We start from the raw sequence: 21546 nt of genomic DNA on the forward strand, positions 1-21546 counted from the left end.
GCTTTTTTCTGGGCAAATGACATTGGGGCATAAGAAAAGCAATAGGTAATTTGCCTGAAAGCTTGTGGTCCCATAGCTTTTTTGGTTACTAGGAGCCTAACTTTCCCTGAGGCACCAGATACTAAAACCTTTCAAGAATTGACTGATTTGGTTTAGGAATATTATGACCGCAAACTCCTACTAATTGTTTGACAGTTTTACTCAACAATTCAAGAACCAGAGAAATCTGATATCAGGATTTTTGACTAAGTTAATCATCATCATCATCAAGAATCCCTACAGTGTGGAAACAGGCCTTCAGCCCAACAAGCCCACACTGATTCTTAGAGCATCCCACCCAGACCCATCCCCCTATAACGCACCTAATCTAGGCATCCCTGAATACTATGGGCAATTTAGCATAGCCAATCCAACTAGTCTGCACATCTTTGGACTGTGGGAGGAAACCCACACACACACGGGGAGAACATGCAAAATCCACACAGTCGACCAAAGCTGGAATCAAACCCAGGCCCCTGGCGCTGTGAGGCAGCAGTGCTAACCACCTAAACCACGATGCCGCCTCAAAGTTAACAGGTAGGGGCATGTGACTTTGGTTTAACTTTCAATGAGATGCTGAGAGATTGTTTGGTAAGTGGGATTAATAATGTAACCATGCAAAAGCACCTAGTAGCTGTAGCCCACGTGCACTTCCAACAGGCATTACGACTGGCTTTGTCACTAGAAAATGTGGCAAGTGGAGCTTATAAGTTACAGAGTGCAAGACCTTAGCAAGACTAAGAACCTATACCAGGAAAATTTTGCATGTTAAGGGTACAACTTTGATTTTGGCCTCTTAGGAGAAGCAACTGGTTCACTTACCACTGATCATAGTAAAAGGTTTGGACCAAAGCTTGATGGGGTAAAATTGGTTGAGAAAGATTCACCTAGATTGGCTCCATGTGTTTTGCTTAAAAAATAGCTGCCTGAGTGAGTCCTAATGAAATACCCAGAAGCTTTTCAGGATGGCCTAGGGACCGTGAAAGAAGCCACGGCCATCTTGTATGTTGATCAAGAAGCAGTTCCATCATACTGCAAGGCCTGCCCAGTGGTATATGTCTTATGTGTATAAGTAGAGGCAGAAGTCAGAAGGCTGGAAAGCAAATGAATTATCACACAAGTCCAGTTCATGGAATGGGCAACATTGATCATACTGATTGTGAAGTCCAATGGGTCGATTCACCTTTGTGGAGATTTTAAACAAACCATAAGCCACATTTTACAGCTGGATAAATACCCAAACCCTTGCATGGAATATTTGTATGCAAAGTTGGCAAGGGGGACTGTGCTTCACGAAGCTGGACGTGAGCCATGTGTGCATGCAATTATGGTTAGATCAGGATTCAGAGAAGCATACAATGAAGACCCATTTTGGTTTGTACCAATACTTGAAACTGCCATTCGGGGTCTTGTCAGCCTGTGGAAGTTTTCAGTGGACGAAAGAGAGCAGTTTACAAGGTCTACCACAGATCACCATTTATCCAGATGGCTTGCTGATAACAGAGAGAAAACCAATAAGCAGCACCTAGAGAACTTGAACATAGCCCTTAAACATTTATTCAGAGTGGCCAGAAGGGAAAATGTGTGCTACAGGCACCCCAAGTGAACTACTTGGACTACAGCGTCGACAAGACCAGGTTACGCCTATTGAAAGATAAGGTGTGGACAATCAAAGATGCCCCAGCTGCCATATCAGTACTACAGCTTCAGTTTTTCCTTGGGCTGGTGAATTATTATGGAAAGTTCATACGTAACCTGGCTTCCACCCTGGCACCTTTACATCAATTTTTTAAAAAAGGGTGGCCTTACAAGCAGTCACTTTTCCAATCCATAGATTTCAGGGAAGTGAGGAAACAGCTATCATCCTCCAAAGCGTTGGCACACTATGATCCCAAATGTTATCTAGTATTGACATGCAGTCCCTCCCCCCTCACATATGGCATCAGGGTAGTATTATTGTTAGGTGGTCCAATGGTGAGGAATGCATATGCATCCAGGATTTTAGCTAATGCAGAGTGTAACAGAGAAGGAAGGTTTGGTGATCATACCTGGGGTCAGGAAGTTCAGTCAATACCTTCATGGATGTAAATTTGTAATAATAATGGACAACAAACTCCTGCTCGGTCTACTTCAAGAGGATAAGGCGGTACTGTACTTAACTTCAGGTAGAATTCATTAGCAGGCTGTAATAGTAAGCATGATCAATTACAAGTTGGAACACCATCCACGAGACCAAATAGCAAATGCAGATGCATTAGGACATCTCCTGCTTGACAGATCCTCCACAATGGTTTTTAATTTTCTGGAGACACTTCCAGTTACAGCTGACAATATCAGATTTTGGACACAGAAAGATCCGGTTCTGGCAAAACTGAAGCAGCTGGTGATGTTGGGGGAAACAAAAGGACCATCACAATCAGAACTGAAATGTTTTTGTGCTCAAAGAGGCTAGATCATAGTAGAGAACAGCATATTATTATGGGGAGCAAGAGTGATTGTCCTGAGCAAAGGTCTTCACCAGATACTGGCTGATCTCCATTGGGTCATCCAGGGATTTCCAAAATGAAGATGTTGGCAAGGAATTATGCCTGGTGATCAGGATTGGATGTAAATTTAGCTGCATTGGTGGGTCAGTGCCCAGAGTGCCAACAAGGATGAGAAATAGTGCCAGCAGTTCTCCCACATTCTTGGGAATGGACCAGTAAACCTTACCATTGGTCATACGGTGACTACATAGGTCCTATCATGGGCTAAAAGTTCTTAGTCATTGTGAACATCCACTCAGAGCGGCTGGACATGCATAGTGTTAATTCACAAAACATGGGGACTATGATAGAAAAACCATGTTTTTTCAATATATGGACTCTTGGAAGATAATAGGCCATTGTTTACCAGCAGGGAATTTGAGTATTTCCTGAAGTCGTATGATATTCGACATATAAGGACAGTTCCATACCAGCCACCATCAAATGATCTGGCAGAAAGACCAGTCCAAACTTTGAAGATAGGCGTAAAGAAATGCCTGACAAACTCACAGATGCCAAACTGTTCTGGTTGCTCTTTGTATATCGGGCCAACCCTCATGCAACTACAGGGATAGCTCCACCAAATGGAGAGAAGACTCTGCACCAGGTTCAGTCTGATCCAGGAGGTGGGGGTGGAATGTATGGAATCAGGTACACTGGCAGATATAAACAGACCTGCATATCCAGTAATGTGGTCTATAGCATTTGCTGCTCCCAATGTGGCCTCCTTTACATCAGTGAGACCAAGCGGAGGCTTGGAGACCGCTTTGTAGAGCACCTGCACTCTGTTTGTGACAAACAGCGACACCTTCTGGTTGTGAACCATTTCAACTCCCCCTCCCACTCCGTGGGTGAAATGTCATCCCCGGGCCTCCTCCAGTGTCACAATGATGCCACCCGAAACTGGAAGAGCAGCACCTCGTATTCCACCTTAGGAGCCTACAGCCAAATGGCCTCAATGTGGATTTTACCAGTTTTAAAATCTCCCCTTATCCCCGCCTCCTTGACATGACACAACCTGTCCATCTTCTCTCCCACCGATCTGCACTTCCCACCTCACTGACCAACCTGCACCACTTCATACTTAACTCACCTATCGCCATCCCACCTTCTTTCCCCAGCCACACCCCACTTCTCTCTATTTGTTTCCAAGCTCCCTTTCTCCTCCCCCATTTATGATGAAGAGTCCCGACCCAAAACATCAACTTTCCTCCTTCTCTGTGCTGCTTGGCCTGCTGTGTTCCTCCAGCTCCACACTGTGTTATCGCTGACTCCAGCATCAGCAGGTCTTAGTATCTCTAATTAAGGGTGAAGTTTTTTAAAGTTATTTAATTTTTTAAGTTATTTGATCGAGTGGGAGCAGAGACATTGTTTCCTTGTGTAGGGAAGAACGTAACTAGAGACTATGAATATAAAATACCATAAATCAATAAGCTCTTGACCAAAAGAGTGGTGAAAATGTGAAATTTGCTACCACAGAGAATGTTTGAAATGAATGATATATATGTGTGTAAAGTTATGCAAGCAGAGGATTGTGATAATAAATTTAGATGAGGAAAGAAAGAAAGGAGCTCTAGTAAAGCATAAATACTGGCAAGGGCTTTTTGCACCAAACAGCCTGTTTCTGTCATGTGTATCTTACATAATTCTATGAAAAGGCTGGGATACAGCAACTGGCAACTTATGGAGTTTTCATCTCACTTATTTTGATGGAAATGTAGAAGTGATGGAGACCACATCTCAAAGTGGTCATGCAGCAAATTAGGTCCTACAAATAGGACCTTGCCTATATGGGTAACTGCTGTGTTTATGCCTGTTCCATGGATTCCTGCTTTGCTCACAATCATTCTGAATAATTTTTGGACCTCTTACCAAAGAATACCCAGCCTCTCTCATGCTCTTCTGGCCATAACATTTATGTGACAAATTTAGTTAAGTTTTTGATCAATGGTATCCCCTCAGGATATTGATGGTGTCTATCGCCATCACTGAATCCTCCCCATTGAATGTCAAAAGGTAATGTTTATTTTCTTTATCTATCATGGGACCTGGGCATTGCTGGCATTTGTTGCTTATCCCTAACTGCCCTTGAACCCAAGAGCCTTGTTCGGTGATTTCAGCTCCCTGAGAGGGCAGTTAAAGTTAACCACATTACTGTGGAGGCACATGTAGGCCACAGCAGGCAAGAGGGGTGGGCTTCTGTCTCTAAATGGTATTAATGAATCAAATTATTTTCTCCAGTTTTGAGACTGCCTTTCTACTCTAGATTTATTAATTTAATATAAATGATACTTGCTGCCATGGTGAGATTTGAATGAACATTCCCTGATAATTTGCCTGGGCTTCGAGATTACTAGCCCAGTGACATAATCCTAAACCATTGTTTCTCTCTTGATAGAGCAGGCAGTGCCTAGGACAAATGTTTGCCACTTTTAAGCCCAAGCCTGAATATTGCAGCAGGCACAAATAGCTTTTATTCTCAAGGGAAATGAAATATATTGTATCCTTTCTTGTGGTTTCAGACATAGATATTGATTCCCTACAGTATGGAAACAGATACTTTGGCCCAACAAGTCCACACTGATCCTCAGAGCATCCCATCCAAACCCATCCCCCATGACCCACCTAATCTACATGTCCCTGAACACTACCAGCCATTTAGCATGGCCAATCCACCTAGTCTGCACATCTTTGGATTGTGGGAGAAAACTGAAGTACCTGCAGGAAACCGCCGCACACACAGGGAGAATGTGCAAACTCCACACATACAGACACCCAACTGTGGAATTGGACCCAGGTCCCTGGCGCTGCAAGGCAGCAGTGCTAAAAACTGAGCGACTTTAATGAGATGAGAGGAAAGATTATTGATGAAGTATTTGAAGAGGTTTAACCAAGGACATGGCCCTGAGGGATTTCTGAGTGCAGCTCGAGGACTGAGATGATTGGTCTTCAACAACCGCAACCAATTTCAAGAGTCACCAGACCCAAAATATTAACTCTGTTTTCTCCTTCACAGATGCTGCCAGACCTGCTGAGTTTTTCCAGCAACTTTGTTTTTGTTCATTTAACTAGGTATGACTGTAAGGTAGTAGAAAGTATTTTTCAAATTCCCATTGGCTTCCATTTTCTCAGGGGTCCTTGATCCCACACTCAGTCAAGTGTTGCTTTGAGGCCAGGCCAGTCACTTCAATTTCTTCACTGAAATTTATCTTTGACGATTTCTAAACCAAGACTGGATTGAAATCTGGAGTTGTGTGGTCCTGTTGGATATCATATGAACTGACTTAGAGAAAATAGATTCACTTGATTTCCAGATAGGGTGAACACTTGAATTGAGTAATAACATAGAACATAGAACATTACAGCACAGTACAGGCCTTTCGGCCCTTGATGTTGTGCCGACCTGCCATACCAATCTGAAGCCCATCTAGCCTACACTATTCCATGTACGTCCATATGCTTGTCCAATGATGATTTAAATGTACTTAAAGTTGGCGAATCTACTACCATTGCAGGCAAAGCATTCCATACCCTTACAATTCTCTGAGTAAAGAAACTACCTCTGCATCTGTCCTATATCTTGCACCCCTCAATTTAAAGCTATGCCCCCTCGTGCTCGCCGTCACCATCCTAGGAAAAAGGCTCTCCCTATCCACCCTATCTAACCCTCTGATTATCTTATATGTCTCAATTAAGTCACCTCTCAACCTTCTTCTCTCTAACAAAAACAGCCTCAAGTCCCTCACTCTTTCCTTGTAAGACCTTCCCTCCATACCAGGCAACATCCTAGTAAATCTCCTCTGCACCCTTTCCAAAGCTACCACATACTTCTTATAATGTGGTGATCAGAACTGGATGCAATACTCCAAGTGCAGCCGCACCAGAGTTTTGTACTGCTGCAGCAGAACCTCTTGGTTCCGGAACTCGATCCCTCTATTAATAAAAGCTAGAACACTATATGCCTTCCTAACAGCCCTGCCAACCTGGATGGCAACTTTCAAGGATCTGTGTACATGGACACCGAGATCTCTCTGCTCATCTACACTACCAAGAATCTTACCATTAGCCCAGTACTTTGCAGTCCGGTTACTCCTACCAAAGTGCATCACCTCACACTTGTCTGCATTAAACTCCATTTGCCACCTCTCAGCCCAGCTCTGAAGCTTATCTATGTCTCTCTGTAACCTACAACATCCTTCGTCACTATCCACAACTCCACCGACCTTAGTGACGTCTGCAAATTATTAACCCATCCTTCTCCGCCCTCATCCAGGTCGTTTATAAAAATGACGAACAACAATGGACCCAACACCGACCCTTGCGGTACACCACTAGTAACTGGACTCCGGGATGAACATTTCCCATCAACCACTAACTTCTGTCTTCTTTCAGCAAGCCAATTTCTGATCCAAACTGCTATATCTCCCACAATCCAATTCCTCCGCATTTTGTACAATGGCCTACTGTGGGGAACCTTTTCAAAAGCCTTGCTGAAATCCATATACACCACATCAACCTGTAATATTGTTTGTACAGTAAATAAACTTAAAACAAAATCAGTCAGCCAGTTCTTGTCCTTGCTGTTGCTTTACTACCTTCTAGCAGTTTGTTGGAACACATGATTGTGCAAGGTCCAGTACCAGCTTGCACTGTTAACCAAAAATGTGAGTGGCACACATCGACTTAATTTAAAAGGTGAGAAAATATCAAGTTGCTTCGAAGACCGGAAGAAATAGGAACAGGCGCAGGGCATTCGGTCCCTCACATCTGCGTCGCCATTCAGTAGGATCATGGCTGATCCGACATTCCTCATTTTCACTTTTCTATCCTTTTCCTATACCCCTTCATTCTCAGACTGATCGAGAATTTATCTCCCTCAGACTTAAATATGCACCAAGGACTCTGCGCCCACAGCTGTCTATGACAAGGAGTTTCAAAGACTGTCAACCTTCTAAGAGAAGGAAATTCCTCCTCATCTCAGTCTTAAATTGGCACCCTTTAATTCTGAGACTATGCTTCTAAACCTGGACTGTCCTGTGAGGAAAACATCTTCTCAGCATTTAAAAAAAATATTGTTAGTTTTAAAATTTAAGCACTAGCATATTTGGAGTAATCTAAGTACATATCAGAATTTTAGTGAATTCCAGAAATGAATTGTTAATAATATTAAGCTGCATTGCATCCAAGCAATTATTTATATAATATTCAAATCATAAATCATTAAATGAAAGAGCAAACATGTTATAGTAATAAAAATACAGTTCCAGAACATAGGAAATTTTAATTGTACATTCAATGATATGGATGACATGCACAATTTTGAAAAGTTACAGAAGTAACAATATGTTAAAGTCATCAGTGCAGCTAAAATCTAGTGAGTTATTCATCAGTTGTGGTTGACTGAGTATATTCACTTTAATAAAAATGTAAGAGAAAAATATACTGAAAGGATATGGGACTTGAAATTGCTTGGGGATGTAAACCTAATGCTTGTGCCAGCCAGTATCCTCCCATGTTAACTTCATTGGACCAGAATAACTAATTAAGATCATTCTGTTGAATGTCCATGCCACAATATGAATCTTGTGGATGTACTACAAACCATATCAGGTTAGTACATTAAAGACTGCTTCCTTCTCATTGTCCTCTCCCCAGAAGAACAACATATAAGTAAAAAAAATGTATAAATATATTTTTCTTATAAAATTATACAATGCAGAAGACATCCTTTGGCACATGAATTCTATATCACTAAAAACACTAAAGCTACAGTCGTTCAACTTTCCAACACTGGGCCCGTTACCTTAAGTGTTATGATATTTTTAGCACTTTTTAGTGTTAAAAGATTGCCCACTTCAACAACCACCCCAAACTCTGTATTCCAAGGATATCTTGATCACTTGGGCCAATGGGCTGAGGAGTGTAGATGGAGTTTAATTTGGATAAATGTGAGGTATTGCATTTTGGTAATACAAACAAGGACAGTACATATCTAATTAATGGTAGGACCTTGGGTAGTGTTGTAGAACAGGGAGACCAAGAGGTTCAGGTACATAATTTACATCTATGGTAGACAGGATAGCTAAGAAGGCGTTTAACATGCTTGCCTTCGTTGCTGAGACCTTTGAGTATAGGAATTGGGGTGTCATGTTGAGGCTGTAAACGATATTTCTGAAATGATCTGGTTGCCCTGTCATAGGATTCAGAAAAGATTTGTCAGGATGTTGTAGGAGTAAAACCCCTGACCGAGGACAAAGACTAAGGAGGCAAGTTAAATTCAGGCACATGACGGTCTACATTCTTGTTCAAGCAGTTAGTAGATTGTGCAGGGAGAGGGCCAGAGATTGCCCTGAGTCTGGTCTTGATGTGAGAATGCAATTGTTTCCTTAATCTTTAGCTCAAATCAGAAGAGAGATCAATGATGCTCTGGTTCTTGCAGTGAGATACAATATTTTATATGTTTTGTGCTCCAATAATTGCATACAAAGTGGTTACCATGCCCTTCCCATTATTTTATACATCCAATCCTGTGAAAAACCTAATCAATAATAGACACTCCTATGGACAGCCCTAAGTTCCCGTGTATTTTACAGATTTCTAATTGCCAGATCTGGGGATCTTCCTATGCATCCTATTAATTCCAAAGTAACTGGCTGTACTCCTTCAGACATGTCCCAGTCTTGCTTATCTCTAAGAACTGTTTTAATTTTGTTGCCCATTATATTCCTTTGCCGTATTGATCAAATTCTGTTACTCCTGATATTTTCCCTCTGTCCTAAGTATGTACAAAAATATAAAAGACTGTTCTAACTAACTGATATAAGATTCATAATATTAGATTTTATTTTAAAGTGAGTTATATGTCACATTTTATAATCAGCCCTACTGTTTAGCACCTTTTAGTTAATGAGTTGCTCGCAACTGGTTTCTTACAGAATATGCCAGACAAGACTAACTTGCACATCTATGTTCAAATCTTTTCCCTTAATGCATTTTAGTTAACAATGTATCTTGTTTATACTTTTATCCATAATTGCATTGGAATCTATCTCTGTGATTATCTGAAGAATCTTTAACTAGAATCTATTTCTATATAATTTGAATAAATTTAAAAGTAAACTAATTCCTACAAAATAACTTTAGCTGCTGTTTTCACAGCTGCATGATGAGTTAGGCTGACTATCTTCTGAACTGAGATTTTTTGTCCCTATTCTTACTGGTGTTTTTCACCTAATGGGACAACATCCTTTCTTGAATGAGACTGGAATTGATCACCTGTCGTAGTTTAATGAACTTGTTTGATCCCTCATATTTTAATGAGCCACAACCCGCTAGCTCACCTAAGTTTGTTGTTGAAGAAGTTTACCTCCTCCTTCAATGTTTACTATAAATCTTCAGACTGCCTATCCTTGGACATTTCTTATCAAGACTGTTTTTACTAACACTCTTTGCAGCAGTTGTTCATACAATGCTCATTTTCCCTCTGAATAACCCCTTCTCAAAAGTACCATAGCTTTACTTAAATGCTGGAACAGCATTTTAATTCTGTTTTAATCACTTTGTCAGCCATTTTGTGTCTGTCAAATATGTTCAGCTCCAACATCAGTAATGGAGGGTTTGAGATATAAAAATAAACTAGAAACACTGATATTGTTTTCACTGGCGTGTAGGAGGTTGAGGGGTGACCTTATTGAGGTTTGTAAAATCATAAGGGGGCAGAGACAAGGTGAATGACAAGGATTTTTTTTCCCCAAGCTGTGCAAGTTCAAAACTAGGGGCATATTTTTAAGGTGAGAGGAGAAAGGTTTAAAAAGGACATGAGGGGCAACCGTTTTACACAAGAGTGGTTCGTGTGTGAAATGAACTGCCAGAAAAAGCAGTGGATGCAGGTACAGTTAAAACATTTAAAAGATGTTTGGAAAAGAAAACAAATCACAGGGATAACAAGAACTGCCAACGCTGGAGTCAGTGACAACAAAGTGTGGAGCTGGAAGAACGCACATGGGGTAGAATTGTAAAGGGAATTTGTGCATGGAGCCTAAAGAGATAGGAGAGGTCCTTAATGAATAGTTTTCTTCAGTATTCACAACTGAGAGAGACCTACCTGTAGAGGAGGACAGTGTGAAACTGGCTGGTAGGCGATAGGAGGTCAGTGTTAGTAAGGAAGATGCACTAGGAATTTTGAGGAACTTGAAGATAGATGTCTCCCGGGCCTGATAGGATTTACCCAAGGATTCTGTGGGAAGCGAGGGAAGAGGTCGCAGGGCCTTTAGTGATGATCTTTTTGTCCTCACTCTCCACGGATATAGTGCCAGAAGATTGGAGACAGGCAACCATCATTCCCTTGTTCATAACAGGCCAGTTAGTCTTATGTCAGTGTTGGGCAAATTATTGGAAAGGGCTCTGAGATATAGGGTTTATGATCATTTGGAAAGGCACAGTTTGATTGTGATAGTCAGCATGGATTTGTGAGGGGTAGATCATGCCTCACAAACCTTACTGAATCCTTTGAAGAGGTGACCAAACATGTGAATGAAGATAGAGCAGTAGATGAGGTGTACATGGATTTAAGTAAGGTGTTTGATAAGGTTCCCCATGGTCGGCTCATGCAGAAGGTAAGGAGGCATGGGATAGGGGTAGATGTGGCAGGTTGGATTCAGAATTGGCTGACCCTTCGAAGACAAAGGGTGGTAGTAGATGAAAAATATTCAACATGGTGCTCAGTTACAAGTGGTGGACCACAAGGATCTGTTCTGGGTCCTTTTCTATTTGTGATTTTTGTAAATGATTTGAATGAAGGAGTGGAAAATGTAAGTTTGCAGATGATACAAAGGTGGGTTGCATTGTGGACAGTGCAGAGGGTTGTTCTAGGTTACAAAGTGACATTGTCAGGATGCAGAGCTGGGCTGAGAAGTGACAGATGGAGTTTAACCCTGAAAAGTGTGAGGTGATTCATTTTGGAAGGACAAACTTGAAAGCAGAATACAGGGTTAACGGAAAGATTCTTGGCAGTGTGGAGGAGCAGAGGGATCTTGGGGTTCATGTCTAAAGTTCCCTGGAAGCTGCTATCCAGATGGATAGACTTGTTAAGAAGGTGTATGGTGTGTTAGCTTTCATTAATGGAGGGATTGAATTCAAGAGCCTGAAGTTATGCTCCAGCTGTACAAAAGCCTGGTTCAGCCACATCTGGAGTATTTTGTCCAGTTCTGGTTGCCTCATTACAGGAAAGATGTAGCAGCATTGGAAAAGGTGCAGAGGAGATTTGCCAGGATGTTGCCTGGAATGGAGGGGAGGTCTTATGAGGAAAGTTTGAGTGAGCTAGGGCTTTTCTCTTTAGAACGATGAAGGATGAGAGGTGACTTGATAGAGGTATAGTTGGAGTGGACAGCCAGAGCCTTTTTCCTATGGTGGAGGTAGCTATTATGAGGGACGATAGTTTTAGAGTCAGTAGAGGTAGATATAGGAGAGACGTCAGGGGTAGGTTCTTTACTCAGAGAGTGGTTGGGATGTGGAATGCATTGCCAGAGAGGGTAGCGGAGTCAGCCTCGTTAGGGGTATTTAACCGGCTATTAGTTAGGCATTTGTATGAAAGTATAAGGTAGGGGTGGAGATTAGATAGACCTTAGGATTAGGGTAAATGTTTGGCACAACATTGTGGGCCAAAGGGTCTGTACTGTATTATGTTCTACGTTCTAACACAGCAGGCCAGGCAGTATTAGAGAAACAGGAAAGCTGATATTTTGGGTCAGAACCCTTCTGCAGAAAACCTATATTCCTTTAGCTCCACACTTTGTTATCCTGAATGGGAAAGATTTGGAGGGATTTGGGCCAATTGCAGGCAGGTGGAACTAGTTAGGTTTGAGAACATGGTCGATGTGGACTGATTGGACTGAAGGGTCTGTTTCCATGCTGCATAACTCTATGACTCTATTTTGGATCACTGCCACTCTCTAGTGCCTTTCATATTAAAAATATATTCCCTTGCTATTGACACATCAGCAAAATAATTTTTAATTAGAAATGATTCTGTTCTGAAAATTGAGCTCACTTTCTGAATCTGGATCTCTTGTTTGAGACATACAAGGGACCATATGCTCTGGATCCCACTCAGGTAAGAACCATTGAAACCATTCATGGATGTTCAGAACAAACACATTCAAATTCCTGCTTATCTTCTCGACCACCCCATTGACTTCTAAACAGAGGTATGATGAGAAAGAATGAGAAGACTGACTTATTTTTGATTACATATTCTTCTATTTATGCAGTTGAAAGTGGAAATCATTATACTAAATATTTGCATGTATGATACTTGACAAAAAATTATTTTAACTTTACACACAATATTTCCTGGCATTTTGTCCACTATTCCCCATATCCTGTTCCTTGAAAATATTTAAATATTTTTATTATTGTAATTTGTCCCTTCAAAATATGGAAATATTTTCATTGATCAATGAGCCACATTGAAAGAGGAGGTAGTTCAAGTTGAAGTAAGGTATATTTGCACAAATGGGAACAAGAAGCCAAACAGATCTGGATGGAGCAGATTGAAATCAAAATAAATAAAAGTATGCTCATGACAGGTGTCAGGTAGAAAATACAATTGGGAACCAAGAGAAATGCAGATCATTCAGCAAAGGTAAACATGGTGTCAGAGAAGCAAAGAGATTTTGAGAAAAGACTGGCAAGCCGAGATAAAGTTGAAACCCAAAGTCTTTGATAGGCACATCCACAGCATAAAGATGGAGTGGGGCTGGAGGAAACCAAAAAGCTCTGTCACTAAATGAGTTCAAAATTGATGAGGAAGTGTTAGGATAGCTGTTAAAGCTTTAAGTTAACAACATATTGCACTGATGAAATGCGTCCAAGGATCTAAGGACAATAAGTGTGAAATTTATAGGGGGATTGGCCATAATCTTACAGTCTTCCATAGACTTAAGGGAAGTACAAGAGGACTGGAGAATTGCAACTTCACATCCTATTCATAAAAGATTGTGAGGATAAGCTCAGCAATTACCAACTAGTCAGCTTAATAACAAAGTGTGGAGCTGAATGAACACAGCAAGCAAAGCAGCATCTGTGTTCATCCAGCTCCATACTTTGTTATCTCGGATTCTCCAGCATCTGCAGTTCCCATTATCTCTAGTCAGCTTAATGTCAACTGTAGGAAAGCTTCAAGAAACATTTATTCAGGACAGAATTAATCAAAATATGGAGAAAAGTGGGTTGATTAGAAAAAAAAACAGATTTCTAAAGGCCGCACTTGGAGTATTGTGTACAGTTCTGGTCACCGCATTATAAGAAGGATGTGGAAGCTTTGGAAAGGGTGCAGAGGAGATTTACTAGGATGTTGCCTGGTATGGAGGGAAGGTCTTATAAGGTAAGAGTGAGGGACTTGAGGCTGTTTTCATTAGAGAGAAGAAGGTTGAGAGGTGACTTAATTGAAACATATAAAATAATCAGATGGTTAGATAGGGTGGATAGGGAGAGCCTTTTTCCTAGGATGGTGATGGCGTGCACGAGGGGGCATAGCTTTAAATTGAGAGGTGAAAGATATTGTCAGAGGTAGTTTCTTTACTCAGAGAGTAGTAAGGGAATGGAACACTTTGCCTGCAATGGTAGTAGATTCGCCAACTTCAGGTACATTTAAGTCGTCATTGGACAAGCATATGGGCGTACATGGAATAGTGTAGGTTAGATGGGCTTGAGATCGGTATGACAGGTCGGCACAACATCGAGGGCCGAAGGGCCTGTACCGTGCTGTTATGTTCTATGAAAAATAATGTTTAATTAACCTTCTTGAATATTTGGAAGAGGTAATATAAAATGTTGAAGAGGACAATGTTGTTGATGTGGTTAACGTAAACTTTCAAAAGGAATTTGATACAATGCTATGCAATAGACTGCATTTCAAAGATTCTCTGAAAACTTCTCCCAAGAAATTTAATACAAGATGTCAACACCTGGAAGACACTCATTCAGAAAGAAGCTGATAACACCTGTGTGGAGCTGAGGAACACAGCAGGCCAGGCAGTATCAGAGGAGTAGGAAAGTTGACATTTCGGGTCAGGACCCATCTTCAGAAAAGCTTCTGTGTGAAGGGACACATTTCTGTGAGAACACCTCTCAGCAGGAGGAATTACAGAAAAGGAATTGAGTTACATCTCATGAAATAAAAGGACCAGTAACCATGCAGATACAACATTGTCTCAGTGATAGGAAATAGAGTAGTGGTCACAGGGTGGTTTTGGGACTGTGGAAAGGTTAATATTGAAGTTCCCCAAAGGTCAGCATTGGTATCCTTGATTTTCCTAATATATATTAGTGAACTAGATCTTAGTTTATGAGACAGTATCAAAATTGGAGATGATTGAAATTTGCAAGCATTGTAAACTGTGAGGAGGATGTTGGAGAATCTCAAAAGATATTGACAAATTAATGGAGTGAGTGGCATGGCAGGTGCAATTCAGTGCCTGATGCATTTTGGTAGGCAGAGCATGGATAGACAATATAAAATAGGAAATACTTACGGAGATGCAAGAACAGAGGGACCTACGTGTTTATGTGCATTGATCATCGGAGGTGGTAGAGAACAGTCAATAAAATATACAGTATTGTCGACATTACTAATAGTGACATGGAATACAATAGCAAGAAGCTAATGCTGAACTCATATAAAACACTGGTTAAAACTAAACTGCAGTATTCTGTACAGTTCTGGGTACCACACTATAGAATAGATATGGATTCTTTTTGAAGAATGTGGAAGAGGTTTATTAAAATAGCTCTAGTAATGAGAAATATTGGCTGTCAGGATAGACTGGAGAGTTTGGAACTATTCTTCTTAAAGACAAGAAGATCTAATGGAAGTTCCAAAATCATGAGAGGTCTGGATTGAATAGCTAGGGATAAACTGTTCATACTTGTAAAATACTCAACAGTGAGAGTACACTGATTTAAAGTGATTTACAAAAGTAGCAAATCTGATGAGATTTTAAAAAAGCTTTTTTCACTTGACAGGAATGCATTGCCTGGAAGTGTGGTGGAGGTGAAAAGGAGAGTGGAACAAATTTATAATGTTCATTGGAAAGCTAGTGCAGATATGATAGACAGAAAGGCCTCCTTTTGTGCTGTAATAGGTGGCTCGGTTAGCACTGCTACCTCACAGCACCAGGGGCCTGGGTTCAATTCCACCCTCAGGCAACAGTCTGTGTGGAATTTGCATGTTCTCCCTGTGTTTGCGTAGGTTTCCTCCCAGGCTAGGTGCATTGGCTATGCTAAATTGCCCATAGCATTCAGGGTTGTGTAGATTAGGGGGGTTATAGGAGGATAGGTCTGGCTGGGATGCGCTGAGGGTCCATGTGGACTTGTTGGACTGAGGGGCCTGTTTCCACACTAGGGATTCTTTGAAGATCTATGAACACTTCTGTAATTTTGTGATAGCTCTTCTTAATATTATAATAGGAATGAATATGCCATGAGTGATAATTAATCATTCAGGTTAGCTTGATCTTGTTCGTTCATGTAACGTCCCAGTACGTCAACTTAGATCATTTGAAATTAGTTATCCAGATCTTTGTACAAACCAAATCAAGCATGTTACTGAAACTTTATGCTAATATGATATCTTGTGAAATGCTAACTAAGTTGTTATACAAATGCTGTGATTGGCAGAAGATCATTAAAAAGTTCTGACAGGATTGAGAGAAGAGCAGGAATTTCTCTTAGTGTTATTGACAACATATCTTCGACCACCAAAATAATCAGAAAAGCTGAATAGGTGAATTGGTAGTTTATCTTCTGGGCGATGGGATCCTGGATTGTGCAAACTAGCTGTTACAATTAGTTACATTAAAACAGTAACTTTATCTTAAAACAATTCTTTCCATGTGAATTTTTGTGGAATATTTCTGGAATATTATCATATGATGTATAAATGTTGATGCTCCTTTTCAAATAAAATGTTGATTTTATTGGGTAAAAGGAGCATATAAAATATTTATTTGTATTTTGCAGCAAATGGGAGTGGAGTGCACATTAGTAATGTGCGCTATGAAGATACTGGTGCTTACACTTGCAATGCCAAGAATGATGCAGGAGTGGATGAAGATATTGCATCACTTTTCGTGGAAGATGCAGCCAGAAAGACACGTATGTAAAATCTATTGGAAACATTTTATTATTGTCCTTATCAGCATGGATTTTGAGTACTTCAAAGTATTGAAAGGATGCTACAATACACAATGTTTTCATAAAAAGTGAAAATACTCTGAATACCACCATCAGAGGCAATTGAGCACCTTAACTGGAGCTTCATGCCAGTCTTCTATTGTGTGAAGTACTATGAAACACCAATGAAAAAGTCAATAAAGCAAAGCCTTGTCTATCAGAAAGTCATTAAAAATCTGACAACAAGATTGAGGCATAGACAGTTTTCTTAGTCAGGTAAGCAACAGTTACAGAAGAAAAGGAACAAATGAATTTATTATCTTATTGGCTATGGGGATCTTGGATTGTGAAAACTAGCTGCTGCAATTATTTGCATTAAAAAACTCACTAAATTACATAAAAATAACTCTATCTCAAAACAATGGGTGGCACGGTGGCTCAGTGGTTAGCACTGCACTCTCACAGCTCCAGGGACCTGAGTTCGATTCCAGCCTTGGGCAACCGTCTGTGTGGAATTTGCACATTCTCCCCGTGTCTGCATGGGTTTCCACCAGGTGCTCCATTTTCCTCCCACAGACCAAAGATGTGCAGGCTAGGTGGATTGGCCTTGCTAAATTGCCCATCGTGTTCAGGGGTGTGTGGGTTTTAGGGGGATGGGCCTGGGTGGGATGCTTCAAGGGGCGGTGTGGACTTGTTGGGCCAAAGGGCCTATTTCAACACTGTAGCTCATCTAATCTAATTCATTTTATGGGAAGTTTCATGCAGTTCTTTCTGGGATTATATAACTCTATATGAAGTTCAACTAAAGTAAATTGAATCCTTGGAAAATTTTTATTTGCTTACACAGAGTAGAATTTATGTTTTATTCACTCACAGGATTTGCCAGCATTTCATAACTGCCCATGAGAAGGTAGTGGTGAGTTGTCCTCTTGAACTGCTGCTGTCCATGTGCTGTAAATAAATCCACAGTGCTGTTAGGGGGAGAATTCCAGGAATTTGACCTAGTGACAGTGAAGGAACGGTGAAATAATTCCAAGTGAGGAATGCTGAGTAGCTTGGAGAGGAATTTGTAAATGGTGGTGTTTCCATGTGTCTGCTGTTCTTCTCAATGAAAATGGTTGAGGACTTGGAAGGTACTTTCCAAGGGGATGTTTGTGGATGCAGTGCTAATCGAATAAATTGCTTTATCCTGATTAGTATCAAGCTCCTTGAGTATTGTTGAAGGTCCTCTCATCCATGCAAGTGTAGAATATTTCATCACACCCCCTGATTTATGCCTTACAGTTGATGGACAAGCTTTGGGGACCAAGAGTTACTATTGCAATATTCCTGGCCTCTACATTCAATTGAGTTCAGGTTGTCCACATGAGAGTCATACCTCTTCCAATTTCTTCTTCTGATTACTGTCATCTGACAAGCAGATTGGTGAGAATAAGATCAAGTAAGTTTTTCTCTGTTGTTGGTTCCCTCAACCCTTTTGCAGACAGTCATCTTTTAGGACTTGATCAGCGTAGTAGATGGTGGTGCTGATGGAAGAGGTAGCCATTGAAGTCCCCCATCAAGAATACATTCTACACTTCTGCCACCCTCAGTGCTGCCTACAAGTGGTATTCGACAAGAAGGAAGGGGTTGGTAAAGCGGCAAAGAATGTAGTTATCAGCAAGAAGTTTTCATCGCCAATGTTGTCATGATGCAATGAGACATCATGGAGTCAGGGTCATTGCTGAGAGTTCTCAGGGCAATTCCTTCTCAGCTGTAATCCAGGGACCTTTGTGGGTCTTTCCTTCCATTGGAACAGGCCATCCCTATGGATGGTGGTAGTGCTTTCTGGGATATTGAGAGACATGATGCCATGGGTATATTTGTCAGGCTGTGGTTGACTGTTGCTCTCCCAATTTTGGCACAAGCCCACAAATGTTGCTTTGTAGGTTGCATGGTCAATAGAACTAAGTTGGCCATTGTCATTTCACAATCTGAGCAAGTTACTGCTGAGTAGGTACTTCTTGATGGCACTGCTGTTGACATTTCCTGTCACTTTACTGATGATTAAGAGTAGACCTATGAGGCTGGATTGGATTTGTCATACTTCTTGTGTACAGGCCATCCCTGAGCAACTTTCCACTTTGTCAGGTAGATGCCAGTGTTGTAACTGTACTGGACGAGCTGGACAAGAAGAGCAGCACATTCTGAAGCACATGTCTTCAGTGCTATCACTGGAATGTTGTCAATGCCCATTGGCTTTTTATTGTCCATTGCCTCCAACCATTTCTCTACATTATGTAGAGTGAATTGAAGTGGCTGAAGACTTGTATATGTAACTCTGGGAACCACTGGAGGAGGCTGAGATGGATCATCCACTTAGCACTTCTGGCTGAAGATTTCTGCAAAAGCTTCAGCCTTATCTGTTGTACTAATGTGTTGGGCTCATACTGTGGTCTTTCTATGATCTTTCATCATCGAGGTAGGGGATTTTCTGGAGCCTCCTCCTCCATTGAATTAATTGTCCACCACCATTCACAACTGATGGACTGCAGAGCTTAAATCTGATCCATTTGCTGAGGGATCACTTAGATCTTCCTCTCACTTGCTGTTTATGCTGTTTGGCAGGCAAGTGTTGCTTGATAACTTTACCAGGTTGACATCTCATTTTTAGGAATGCCTGGTGCTGCTCCTTGCATGATCTCCTGCACTCTCCATTGAGCCGGGGTTGATCCCCTGTCTTGATGATGAATGGTTGAGTGGAGGATATGCCAAGCCATGAGGCTACAGATTGTGCTGGAGTAAATTCCGCTGCTGTTGATGGCCCACAATGCCTAGTGGATGCCCAAATTTTGGTTGATAGGTCTACTAAAAGTCTGTCTCATTTAGCACACTGATAGTGCCACACAACACAATAGAGGGTATTCTCAGTTTGAAGGCAGGCCTTTGTGTCCATAATGATTGTGCTGTGACCATTTTTCCCAATACTACCATAGAAAGATGCATCTGCAACAGGCAGATTGATAAGGATGAGGTGATGTATGTTCTTTCCTCTCATTGATGCCCTTATGACTTGTACAGAGCTATTCTAGCAGTTATGTCCTTTAGGACCCAACCAGCTTGATCAGTTGTGCTGCCAAGCCACTCTTGGTGGTGAATACTGAAATCCCCACTCAGAATACAGTCTGCACCTTGCTCAGTGCTTACTTCAAGTGGAGGAGCACTACATCATTATCTGAGGGAGGACAGTACATTATAATCAGAATGAGTTTCCTTCCCTATGTTTGACCTGAAGCCATGAAACTTCATGGGGTCGGGAGTCTCTGTTGAGGAGTCCAAGGGCAATTCTCACTCAGCTGTGTACTGCCATCACCTCTGCTGGGACATTCCCAGGGATGATGATGGTGGTGTTTGGGACATTGTCTATAAGGTATGATTCAATGAGTATGTCTGTGTCAGTTTATTGCTTGATTGATCTATGAGATAGCTATGCCAAGGAGGACTTGACAGAATAGACAGAGGTGTTTCTGGTGTTGTCTTTTCCGGTGCCTAGGTCGATGCCAGCTTGCCTATCTAGTTACATTTCTTTGTTAAGACTTTATAATTATTGAGACAATTGGTGTGCTTGCAAGGGCATTTCAGAGTACAGTTCAGAATCAACCACATTGCTATAGTATTCATGTTGGCCCGACCAGGTGAGGATAGCAGATCTCCTTCTCTGAAGGACATTAGTAAGCTTTTCTAGCAATCAGCAATGATTTCACATTCATAGGTTCTTATTTCCAGATATTCTTGATTGAATTTAAATTCCACCATCTGCCATGGCGGGATTACGAACCCTCATCTCCAGAACATTAGCTGAATTTCTGGATTAATAGTGTAGCAATAATACCATTTGGCTGTTGCCTCCCCTAGAATTATTAAACCTATGACATGACTGCTACAGAACTCTTTCCTTTATGAAAGATGATTTGTTATGACATAAGAGAATGATACTTTGGGGAATTGTATTAGCAAGTAAGTAGCAAAGGGTGACTGTGAGTAGCTATCTCTTGACATTAGCGAGGTACCACCATAAGGATATATTATTGTGTATTGCTATTTGAAATATTTAGATATATATATAAATATAGAGAGAGAGAGAGACAGAGAGAGAGCTAAGAATAGAAGCAAATCAACTTGTAGTTGACACTAAATTGGAGGAGGGTTAGAAACAATAAAGAAGTATACTGATGAGCATAGAGAGATCCAAATAGTATGGAACAGTGATCATTGAAAATTACATTTTATATTGGCAAATGCAAGATTGTGAGATCTGGTTTGAGAAATGGAAAATGTGGTTCGAAATGGAGCCTTCCATTTCTTTGTGCAGCAGCAGCGCAAGTGGGAGCTTGGACCAGGGGCCTGTCGGGAAGCCGGTGCGTCAGAGTTTTTAAATCTTTAAAAAGCTTGCCTCAAACGTCGGAGCCTTCCATTTCTGGTTGCAGCAGCAGCACTTTGGAGCAGAGGTTTCTGGGAAGGGTGGGACCTTTTTACATCCCTCAGCTATATAAGTGATCATTGTGAAAATCCGAGACAAATCAAGCTTCTCTTTTTTTTTTACTTTCTGTTTCGGGGATTAGCAGGGATGGCAGTGCAGTTAGAGGAATGTTCCTCCTGCATGATGTATGAGGTGAGGGACGCCATTAATGTCCAATCCAAATACGTCTGCAGGAGAGTGCACCCACGTTAGGGAACTGGAGCGCGAGCTGGATGAACTTCGGACCATTCGGGAGGCAGAGTCAGTGATAGACAAGAGTTACAGGGAAGTAGTTACTCCTAAGCGTGAAGA

General features: G+C 41.2%; 1 protein-coding gene across 8 annotated transcripts in view; it reads left to right on the forward strand.

The window, feature by feature from the left end:
* The window catches only part of fstl5 (follistatin-like 5), a 568620-nt gene that overhangs the window by 498344 nt on the left and 48730 nt on the right, over positions 1-21546 (forward strand). For all 8 annotated transcript variants that reach the window (XM_059645031.1, XM_059645027.1, XM_059645034.1 and 5 more), the window contains one exon: positions 16584-16718. In XM_059645031.1, coding sequence (XP_059501014.1) covers positions 16584-16718 — 135 coding nt within the window. The remainder of the gene's footprint in view (positions 1-16583; positions 16719-21546) is intronic.

This window comes from Stegostoma tigrinum, chromosome 1, assembly GCF_030684315.1.
Source record: "Stegostoma tigrinum isolate sSteTig4 chromosome 1, sSteTig4.hap1, whole genome shotgun sequence".
In the NCBI taxonomy this organism is placed as follows: Eukaryota; Metazoa; Chordata; class Chondrichthyes; order Orectolobiformes; family Stegostomatidae; genus Stegostoma; species Stegostoma tigrinum.